Raw genomic sequence first — 12,320 nt, forward strand, 5'->3', positions numbered from 1 at the left:
TGGGAGGCTGAAGCAGGAGAATTGCTTGAACCCAGGAGGCGGAGGTTGCGGTGAGCCGCGATCGAGCCATTGCACTCCAGCCTGGGTAACAAGAGCAAAACTCCGTCTCGAAAAAAAAAAAAAGAATGAAGGAAACTCTTGCTTCTTTATCTTTATAGATGGAGGGAAGATACTTTTCCCTATTCCTCCTGCTAAATTCAACTAAAAACACTGGAAATTTTAGAAAATAACAAATATAAGCAGTCTTTGAAAGGTGAAGAGAAGGAATGGGTATTATTTTTGCCTCATATATACCAGATATGGAGCTGAAGAAGTCAGCAACCTAGGAATACTGATGATGAAACAGGCAAGAAAAAAAAAATCCCCAAAAGAAGCCTCCTCTCTTTAGCCAAAGGACCAGGAAAAGCATAGCCTTGAAAGAAAGCAGGCTTTTAGATGGCAGCCATTCTACTCCAGCCAAGTACAGAAAAACGGTAGCCCCATCCATGCGACAAAGGCCAAGTGGGAGCCTAGTCTTCCACCCTCACTAGGTTGTAACAAGGCATCCCAAGTCCCTGACCTTTCACTGTGTATGAAGGTCCAGAAGGCGGGCAGGACTTTCATCCCCTCCAAACATAATGAGAGTGATCCCCTTCCCACAGTGTCAATGGAGACCAGCTGGGGAACCTGGAATTCCAACCTATCCAGTAGTAACAGAATATACTTCCTTCTGCCTGTTGTAGTAATCAGAGTTGGACTGGTAAAGAGTCAAAACTTTCATCACTGCCCAGCAATAATGAGAACAACCTCTACTCTGTAGTGACAGTGCAGGCCGCATATGTAGCACTAAAGAAGCGTTTGTATAACCTCCCAGCCACGGTGTTGTCAATGGAAACAGGAGCTCCTGTCACTGCCCCATAGTAATAAAGACACCACTTCCACTGAGGTCACTGGAGGTCAAGTGGTGAATATAGACTTCTACCCCCCACCTGGCAATAATCAGGCAGTAACTTCTACTTTCCCGTGCCAGAACAGTGTCAAACAAAGCCTGCTAAAATGGAAGCTTAGAAAACATCCAGACTCTTACAATGCCCAAAATGTCCAGGTTTCAATTGAAAGTTACTCATCATACCAAGAACCAAGAAAATCTTAACTTGGATGGAAAAAAATCCCTATACACCAACATAAATGTTCGAATTATCTGACAAAGAGCTTTTTTTGTTGTTGTTTTTTGGGTTGCTTTGAAATGGAGTTTTGCTCTTATTGCCCAGCTGGAGTGCAATTGTGCAATCTCGGCTCACCACAACCTCCACCTCCTGGGTTCAAGTGATTCTCCTGCCTCAGCCTCCTGAGTAGCTGGGATTACAGGCATGTACTACCACACCTGGATAATTCTGTATTTGTAGTAGAGACGGGGTTTCTCCATGTTTGTCAGGCTGGTCTCAAACTCCCAACCTCAGGTGATTTGCTCGCCTCGGCCTCCCAAAGTGCTAGGACTACAGGCGTGAGCCACTGCGCCCAGCCCAAAGAGTTTAAAGCAAACATCATAAAAATCCTTCAACAAGTGTTTACGAAGACACTTGAAACAAATGAAAAAAATAGAAAATATCATCAAAGGAATAGAAACTCTTAGAAAATGAACAGAAAGTCTTAGCAAATGAAAAGAAGAACCAAGTGGAAATATTAGGAGTGAAAAACATAACTAAAATTTAAGACTCAATGGATGGGCTCAACAGCAGAATGGAAGAAAAATAAATCAGTAAACTGGAAAAAAGAAAAATGAAAATAACCCAATCTTTAAAACAGAGAGAAAAGTCTGAAAAAAATGAAGAGTCTCAAGAACGTCTGCAACTATAGCAACATATGTACCATTCATGTCATTATCAACCGAAGATGGGAGAAACAGGGTGGGCCTGAAAAAGTACTTAAGGAAATAATAGCTGAAAACTCCCAAAATTTGGCAAAGAACAACAACAAACATATCAAGAAACTGAATAAATCACAATGAAGAGAAATTCAAAGAAATGCACACCAAGACACATCATATCAAAATTTCTAAGAACAGAAGACCAAAAAAAAAAAAAAAAAAAAAATCTAGAAAGCAGTAAGAGAGAAATGACACCTTGTCTTTAGTGGGAAAATAATTTGAATAGCAGCAGATTTCTCATTAGAAACCCTGGAGGCCAGAGGAAAGTGGCACACATTCTCTGGGTTTTGAGTGGAAAGAATGGTCAACCCAGAATTCTATACCTAGTGTATTTTCCTATAAGAATTATCCTGTTGGAATAAAGAGGAAATTAAGATATTGTATTCTCAGATAAAGGAATACTAAGAATTTGTCTCAAAAAAAAAATCTTCCCTAAAGAATGGCTAAAGACAGTTCTCTAAACAGGAAAAAAATGAGAAAGGAATTTTAGAACATCTGAAAGGAAAAAAGAACAATGGAAAGAGTGAAAATATGGATAAATAGAATATACTTTTTTCTTCTTTTGAGTTTTCTTAATTATGTTTGACGAAGAAAAAATTATTACATCATCTAATATAGTTTTAAATGTCTAAATACTAAATGTTTTTATATCTAAATCTTTCTAAATAGAAGAAATATTTAATGCAAATATAAATGGGGTGGAATCTAAAGGGAGGTAAGATTTCTACACTTTGCTTGAACTGGTGAAATGTCAACATCTATGGACCATTATGTATGCATAATGGAATATGTAAAGTAAACAATAAAAAAAAGCTGCACATAAGTAAACTCAAAGTACTACAGGTAAATTAAAATGTTTGAGGAAGCAGCAAGAAAGCAGGAAGAAGATAAGAGAGACAAAAACAGCAAAATAAACAGAAAACAACAGCAGACTTAAAGGCTAACATGCCAATAAAAAATTAAATACAAATGTTCTACATATGCCAATTTAGAGCCAAAGACTGGCAAAAAAGAAACTGAATTTAAAAACATGACTCAAACATAAGATGTCTACAATAAATTTGCTACAAATATACAATATAGATAGGTTGAAAGTAAACAAATAAAAAAAGATATAGTAGGCAAACATTAACCAAAAGAAAGCAGGAGGGGCTATAGCAATATCATATAAAGTGGACTTCAGAGCAAAGAAAATTACCAGGGACAAATAGCAACATTATGTTATGATTGCACCAAGAAGACATAGCAATAATTAATGTTTATGCAAAACAATGAGGCTATAAAATATGTAAAGTAAAAATTATTAGAACTGAAAAGAGAAATAATGGTTAAATAAAATGTTGATAGAATAAAGAGACCGAAAATCAGCAAGGGTATATATGAATTCAATAACATCATCAACTAAAAAGATGTAACTAACATTTATATAATATTCTACCTAATAAGAGCAGAATACAGATCCTAGGCCAAATAACAAACCTTAACAAATTTAAAAGAAGAGAAATCATAGTGTGTTAAAAGAAGAGAAATCAGTGTGTTCTACAATCACAGTGGAACCAAACTAGATATCAGTAATAGAAAGATAACAGGAAGATATCCAAACACTTGGAATCTTAGTAGAAAGAGCCAGTCTGAAAAGGCTATATGTTGTATGACTCCAATTATATGACAATTTGGGAAAGACAAAATTATAAAGACAATAAAAATTAAAATATCATTGACTATCAAAAGTACAGGAGAAAGGAGAGATGATGAATACGTGGGGCACGGGATATTTAGGACAGTGAAACTATTAATTTTTTGCTGTATAAAACTGTAATGGTAGAAACATGCTGTTATGCATTTGTTAAAATACAAAGAACTATACAACACAAAGAATGGAACTTAATGTAAGCTATGGATTTTAATTAATAATAATGTATCAATATTTGTTTACCAATTATAACAAATATACCACATTAATGCAAAATATTAATAATAGGGGCCACTGTGTGAAAGTAGAGAGACGAAATGATTTTATGGATCTCTTAATATTATATGCTCAATTTTTCTGTAAATCTAAAACTGTACTAGAAAATTCTATTAACCAATTTTCTATTGATTAATAGCACTATTTCAGAAGAAAAAATCATTTTTCTCTATCAATTAAGACGTGGTCTTACATTCAAAGGTAAATATTATTGGACTTTTTTCCTCTTTGAGTATGGCAAATAGTAGGTTAAATGCAACTTGTATAATACTCTTAAATCAAATATGGAGCATATTTAACTATTTTTCTTTGTGTTTTTACTATAAAAATCTCAGCGTCAAAAGGATCTTAGAAGTGACTAGTCTTAGTTTTCATCTGAATTTCCTTTACATTTTCAACAAATCTGATTAATCAACTTTGTTCCTATATTTTCCTATTTTTTAACTTTCTTTCCTAGTTCCAGTTTCCCCTACTCCCTTGACTGGCTATAATACTAAAATAAAATGTATCTTTATTTTCTATTGTAGTTATTGAATATGCTTTTATTATCCCTTTTAATTTTTAAAAGCACACCCATACACACATCAAATACTCTGAAAGATTCACAAATTGAGATTTATTTTTTGTGGGGGACTTTCCACTTGCACATTTTTGTAAGCCAATGGCCTTAATGGTGTGGAAGAGATAGATCTAATACAAAGTCCCAGTGTAATTTTCAGTCTAAGAATGGCTTCTTCTGAGAAGTTTTTGATAGTGTCTAAAACCAAACCTATTGTGTAGACATTCATACTTAAGAAAAACAATGTTTCTTTAGCGAAAACTAATACTAAATAACTGATTTTTTCCCTTCATTGGTCTCTGGGAAAATTAGCTAGTCTTCATTATAAACAACTTTCAGTAAAACACAGCTCTAGTCTACATGACTGTAAACACAGTTAAAGAACCAAGGAATATAGGCCACTTATTGAAAGTTAAGATTCAAAGAGACTAGTAAATGAGATTTTAAAAAAGGAACAAGTTGAAAGGTCTCATGGATCTATAGTCTCCTAAGGACACGTAGTCAATTATAAATAAGGTAATTGTTTTCTGGAAATTATTAATTCTCTTTAAACTTGTTATTTCAAAATACACTTACTGATTTACTGAACTTGAAAATATTTCATTTGTCTTTGGGTCAAAATTAGTGAAAGTAGAAACATTTCCATTTAACTGTAAAAATTTGCCAAAATGTCAAAAAATGTATCAGGTTGAAGTTATTCTAAAATGAGGACCATCCCTTAAATGCAGTAATATAATTTTATAAGAAAGAGATACAACATTTCAAAATAGGAAAAGTAAAAGTAGATAACCATAAACTATTCAGAAACGGAATTGAACTAACTTCTTATAACTGGACTTGTAAAAATTCTTTCACATTGCAAAGTAATTTGGAAAGTTACAACTTTGTATTGATTTTAATTATAACATTTTTTCTTAAAAATTAAAATACTAAAAGCTAAAGTTGTAATGTAGGGTTTCTCAACCGTGGCAGTACAGGTACTGATATTTTGGGTTGAAAATTCTTTGTTGCAGGAACTGTCCTGTGTACTAAAAGATTTTTTGCAGTGTCCCTAGCAGATGCCCTCATAGTCATGAAAAACAAGAATGTCTCCAGATATCCAAATATCCCCAAGGAAAGTAAAATAGTCCCAAATTAAGAGCCACTGCTGTTAATGTACAAATCATTTTAAGTTGTCATAGAGCTAGTATACATTCTTTTTCTCATAAGTAATCTAATTGAAAGAAAGGAAGATAGAAAATGATGGAACTCACATGTATAAAAGAGAGCTTAAGAACAAGTAAAAGTGCACAAGAGAAAGAGAGAAACTAAAAATTCTTGACAGATATCCAAGAAAAACATAAATTTTTCAGGCAAGTCCAACACCATGTGATACAGAGTAACAGTGCTATTTCTGAGTAAAAGCTGTACTTTTCATGGTCCACCAGAAAGAAAATTTTTTGTAACTTCCAAAAAAGAATTTATTAAAAATCCCATGTTAAAGTCACTCAAAAAACTAAAATAAATGAGATCTTACTTTTTTCTGTAGTGCTGCCCGCCAATCTTTGCTCCCGATCTTTAGGAAGTACATTTGCTTTACTACTTGACTCAGCTGAAGATTGTTTTACTGATAAAGATAAAAGTTCCATAGCATTGTAAGAATCATACAAATCCCAGGCAGTGGACATTATGCCTAAATAAAGAGACAGAAAGGTAAAAATTGTTCTAAACCAAATTGCAACATTTTAGCTTTATACGTAACTAGTCACAGAAAAATCTAAGATAAGAATATCTACTGTTGCCTGACGCAGTTGCCCATGCCAGCTACTTGGTCCACCTGAGGCAGGAGGATCACTTGAGGCCAGGAGTTGGAGGCAGTAGTGTACTATGAGCATACCTGAAAAGAGTCACTGCACTCTAGCCTAGACAACATAGTAATTGCTTGTCTTTAAAGAAATTAAAAAATTAAAAAGAATCTATTATTTATTTATTAATACTACTGTTTTACAGTATAACAGAAAGTAGATAGAAATGACAAAGAAATACATCATGAGGACACCTCAAGAAAGACTTAATTATCACACTATTAGTATCTACAAACACTTTAGTGCTTTATGGCTAACTCCAAATTATCTTCACAATCCTTTTTGACCATCACACTTCCCTTCCCTCTACCCAACACTTGTGCTGCATAATCTCATCAATCTGTCTTTGTAGGGCTGCCTTGGTGATATGCTTCTGGACATCTATGTTATAACAAGATTTTTATGTTCCTTTATTTATGATTAATACATAATATGTCATTGTCAACAGATATTTGCAAGCATCAGATACTATTTTTATCAAGTAAAATTTCCTATATACCTATTATGTGAAAAGATTGTACCTGCTGGGAAAATTGATACTCTGATCTCAAGAAGCTTGTAGAGTAGTATGGTTATTATCTTCTCTTTTAAAATTACAGTTTAGGTTAAATTTATTCAAATCATCAAAAATTTAACAATGGTTTGCAAACAAATATTGGCAATGTTATTTATCTTTAAATAATAACTTAAAAACTCCAAGTCTCTTTCACTGCTGATTTATGTTTATGCAGCAATTATTTTATCAGTAATCATGTAACAATATATTCAAATATGCTAAATTTACCAATTTTTCAGTTAAAGAATGGTGATTTAGTAAATAATTTTTTTCCTTAAAAATCAAAACAGAATATAGATCTAGCAAATGCAGCTACTTAATTGTTACAATTATTATTTTCCTAATACAAAATGGAGGAGCTCTAGTAATGCAATGTTTTCAATGGGTAAGAATGGTTTTTTTTGTTTCTGTTTCTGTTTTTTTTTTGAGATGGAGTCTTGCTCTGTTGTCCAGGCTGGAGTGCAATGGCGCAATCTTGGCTTACTGCAATCTCTGCCTCCAGGGTTCAAGCGATTCTCCTGCCTCAGCCTCCCAAGTAGCTGGGACTACAGGCATGTGCCACCGCTAGCGGCTAATTTTTGTATTTTTAGTAGAGACAGGGTTTCATCATATTGGTCAGGCTGGTCTTGAACTCCTGACCTCATGATCCACCCGCCTTGGCCTCCCACAGTGCTGGGATTACTGGGGTGAGCCACCATGCCCGGCCCTGTTTTTTTTTTTTTAAGATGGAGTTTGGCTCTGTCGCCCAGGCTGGAGTGAAGTAGTGTGATCTCAGCTCACTGCAGCCTATGCCTCCTGAGTTCAAGTGATTCTCCTGCCTCAGCCTCCCCAAGTACCTGAGATTACAGGCACTCACACCACGCCGGGCTAATTTTTGTATTTTAAGTAGAGATGGGGTTTCACCATGTTGGCCAGGCTGGTCTTGATATCCTGACCTTAAGTGATCCACCTGCCGCGGCCTCCCAAAGTGCTGAGATTACAGGTGTGAGCCACCGTGCCCAGTCTCAATGGGTAAGAATGTTAACTCAAATTTCTTAATGATATTTCTATCTTAATGAACTTATTTTTAAGGCCATTTAACAAAGTCATGCACAGAACACCTAGTGTATTTTGCTCAATTGAAAAAAGTACATTTTCCATGTTTATGAAGAGAACTTAGAAATTACATCTTTGAATACTGAATTACTCAAATTTCTTTTTCTTTCCTTTAACTGAAAGTTTAGTAAGTTTAGCATATAGGAATATACTATTACATAGTCACTAATAATTGTTACATAAATAAATATGCCTATAATAAATAAGCAATATAATATGTTTGGATAATTAAAAGTTGCTTCTTATTGTAGATAACAAACTACTGCTAATTTTAGTTTGGGTACTATAATTACATTTGTTCATTTGAACAAGTTTAATTAACCTAAGAAACAGAAAATCTGAAACCTGTCAAATTGTATGCATCAACGTGAGCAATTTTGTATATTAATTATAACTCAATAAAGCTGTTTAAAAAATCTCAAAATTCATGCCCTAATGTTATGTAAAAGATGGATAATAATGAATGACTGTGACTTCCCAATTTTATAATTATGTGGTATCAAAGAAAGCTTATTTTAACTGGTATCAGAAAAAAGCATTCCAAACTGTGTCTTTTTTTTTTTTTTTTTTTTAGCATTTCTCAGTCTAATACACATTTAAATAGTTGTTAAAAGGCAAAAAAAATGTTAAGTGCTGACAGATGGAGATTGGCTAGTTAAGAGGTAATGTGGAGGAGATATGGGCAGTTCACAATTAGTGTCTGCTGTAAAGAAAAGAAAATTTAAAAGAGCAAGGTAATGATCAACCCAAAAGCCAGGAGAGTGGATACTTCTGTTAGAGGAGGCTAGAAGAAAGGGGGTTGTGATAGGAGAGTGTCCAGGGGCTTCTAATCAACGGGGGATGTTCTATTTCTTATCCTGGCTGGTAAGTACATGGTATTGATTTTTCTTTACACTATACATATATATGTTATACACTCTTCTGCTTGTAGTATATATTTCATAATAAAGTCTTTAAATAATGAAAGAGCTTACACTAAAGAATTTAGATGCATATTATGTAAATATTAAGATTTTCTGGATGCTGGGCGTGGTGGCTCATACCCGTAATCCCAGCACTTTGGGAGGCCAAGATGGGTGGATCACTTGATGTCAGGAGTTTGTTTGAGACCAGCCATGCCAACATGGTGAAACCCCATCTCTATTAAAAATACAAAAATTAGCCCGGCGTGGTGACACATGCCTGTAATCCCAGCTACTCGGGAGGCTCAGGCACAAGAATCACTTGAACCTGGGAGGCAGAGATTGCAGTGAGCAGAGATTATACCATTGCACTTCAGCCTGGGTGTCAGAGTGAGACTCTGTCTCAAGAAAAACAACAACAAAAAAAAAATTTGATGGATCAAAGAAGTGTACATCTTCCCTGCCTGATTTTGGATAAAACTGAAAGAGATGCAAGAATCAGAGAAATGGAAATCCAAATATTACCTTTATTATTGATAAGTGTAATTGGAAAATGTAGCCTTAACGCTGCAACTAAATGGACTTGATAATTCTTCCTTCCAGAATATAGGGAGGAATTACCAACGAGTAATTGGCACAGCTAGACAAACACAGTCCTCCTCCATAGGGGTAAGAACAGCCCATAATGCATGCTTTCTGCCAGTAAACAGACAACAAAAAGTGACTCAGCCAGAAGCGACTGAGCTTCATTCCTTCTCCTAAATTCTTTTATCAAATTAGTCACTTCTCTTTTCCTGGGAATGAGTAAATAATGTATAAAAAGAGACCAAAAGTGTTAATTTAGCAGAAGTTCTTTCTGTAAAGGTTCACAAAAAAGAAGAAGTTTTCCCTAACAGTATAATATATAGTAATTTATGATAAAAGTAGCATTTCAAATTATTGAGCTTCAGCTTATCTATAGAAGCCTATTGAAAAGGAAAGCAGGAACTGCATTAAGAATGGTAAAGGTGGCAGGATGTGGTGGCTCTTGCCTCATCCCAGCACTTTAGGAGGTTGAGGCCAGTGGTTCACTTGAGGTCAGGAGTTTGAGACCAGCCTGTCCAAGATGATAAAACTCCATTTCTACTAAAAATACAAAAACTAGCCAGGCGTGATGGCGGGAGCTTGTAATCGCAGCTACTCAAGAGGCTGTGGCAGGAGAATCACTTGAACCCAGGTAGCGATGGTTGCAGTAAGCTAAGATTGTGCCACAGCACTCCAGCCTGGGCAACAGAATGAGTCTCAAAAAAACAAACAAACAAAAAGGTAAAGGCAAGCTAGATACAGAAAAAAATTCAGACCTATGATATGTCTAAGTATTCTGTCTTCAGGTTAAAAAGATTGTATAATGTCAGCAAGCATCTAGGTTATGATAGTGATCAATGTGCCAGTCTCAAGTCACATTGTTTTAATGTAAATTGGTTGCCCTCTATGTTTGGTGAACAGCTGAAATCTTAGGCTGTTCAGTCATTTTCCTTCTGGGAACTACTATCACCTCACTCCTATGTCAGATATCTTGTTCAATGTATTTTATTGTCTTCCTCTTTTTTTGTTTCACAATTGGTTTTGGTTGAGCACATCCTTGACTTCTTGAAAAAATACACAGGAGAGGTAAATTATTTTGATACTTTACATGTATGAAAATGTCTATATTCTACCCTCATACTTGATATACACTTGGATGTAGTATCTAGACTGGAAATTACTTACCTTCTAAATTTCAAAGGCAGTTGTATTAGTCCATTTTCATGCTGCTATGAAGACATACCCAAGACTGGGTAATTTATAAAGAATGTTAATTGACTCACAGTTACACATTGCAAGGGAGGCCTCAGGAAACTTACAATTATGGCAGAAGACGAAAAAGGCATATCTTACATGGCAACAGGTGAGAGAATTGAATGACAAGCAAAGGGGGAAGCCCCTTATAAAACCATCAGCTCTCATGAGTACTCACTCACTATCAAGACCTACATGAGGGTAACACCCCCATGATTCGATTATCTCCAGCTCTTCCCTCTTTTTTTTTTTTTTTTTAAGGAGGAAGAAAAAAGAGAAAGAGAGAGAGAGAGAATGGGGAGGTGGAAAAAGGAAGAGAGAGAGAGAGAGAATGGGGAGGAGGAAAAAGGAAAAGAAAGAGGGAGAGAGAATGGGAGTATTGCTTTCTTGCCCAGGCTAGAACGCAATTTAGTAATGGTTATTAAAAACCTCTTTTATAATGATAATTATACTTAATGATGTAATCAGGAAGGAATAAGGGAAGAAGATAACAAACAAACAGCCAACCAATATTTAATTTAAACCTATGAAATGCTATGCGATTACTGAGGAGTGATTTACTTCCAATTATATAGTCACTTTTCTAATAGGTGTGAGGTGGTAATGTATGTTTTGTGTATTTGAAGTGGAGAGTTCTTCCACATAAAAGAGAACCTTAGGAGTAGGGAATAAATGCTCCCACCAATAAGATGTATGTATGTTCTTCTACTAAAAGCAATGGTTAACTTTTTTGCTAGGAGTTTATTTTAATCTTTTTTTTAAACTAGTTCACAGTTTTGCTGCATAATAATAGCAATTAAGAATGTAACCAGCCGGGCTTGGTGGCTCATGCCTGTAATCCCAGCCCTTTGGGAGGCCAAGGCAGGCAGATCACCTGAGTTCAGGAGTTTAAGACCATCCTGGCCAACATGGTAAAACCCTGTCTCTACAAAAATAAAAAAAAAATTAGCTGGGCATGATGGTGGGTGCCTGTAATCCCAGCTGCTTGGGAGGCTGAGGCGGAGAATCACTTGAACGTGGGAGGTGGAGGTGCAGTGAGTCAAGATGGTGCCATTGCACTCCACTGTGTCTCAAAAAAAAAAAAGAATTTAAACTTACTTCTAATTACTTTTTTGGCTACACCCCACAGATTTTGGCTATGCAATGTGCTCAGGGTTGTTAATTTGTACACATTGAGATGTAGTAAGTATAGCAGTTAAATGCACAGGCTCAAGAACCAGCACAGTTAGCAAACTTCTCTTTGCCTGTTTCCTCATCCATAAAATGGGGAAGCATAATAGTATCTACCTCATAGGGTTGCTGTAAAAATTAAACCAGTTAATATATGTGAAGGACCTACAATAGTGTCTGACACATTTAAAATGTTAATAGTTATGGATGATATTGTTTGTGACATAGTAAATAATCAGTTTTTATAAATATTTAAAGAGTAAAAAGTTCTATGGCATAGTATTCATAAAAATCAAGATGCATAATTGTTATTCAAATCTATATATTTATTACTTAACTTGTCAAATTCTGCAAGCTATACATCACAGTGTCCAACTACTGTTGTGATTTAGCCAAATTATTTTTTATTTTTGCTTTATATATTTCAATATTCATTTGTTGATTATGGACTCAAAGAATGTGTATTAGAACATTACAGTTTATCAAGCAGAATAAAGCAAA

General features: G+C 35.0%; 1 protein-coding gene across 1 annotated transcript in view; it reads right to left on the reverse strand.

Moving 5' to 3' along the window:
- Nucleotides 1-12,320, reverse strand: part of DNAI4 (dynein axonemal intermediate chain 4) — a 101,585-nt gene that overhangs the window by 39,045 nt on the left and 50,220 nt on the right. The window contains 1 exon segment of the mRNA XM_064372477.1: nt 5,951-6,106. Coding sequence (XP_064228547.1) covers nt 5,951-6,106 — 156 coding nt within the window.

The sequence above is a fragment of the Aotus nancymaae genome, unplaced genomic scaffold (genome assembly GCF_030222135.1).
Source record: "Aotus nancymaae isolate 86718 unplaced genomic scaffold, 86718_ANA_hifiasm-v0.15.2.pri h1tg000007l, whole genome shotgun sequence".
Lineage (NCBI taxonomy): Eukaryota > Metazoa > Chordata > Mammalia > Primates > Aotidae > Aotus > Aotus nancymaae.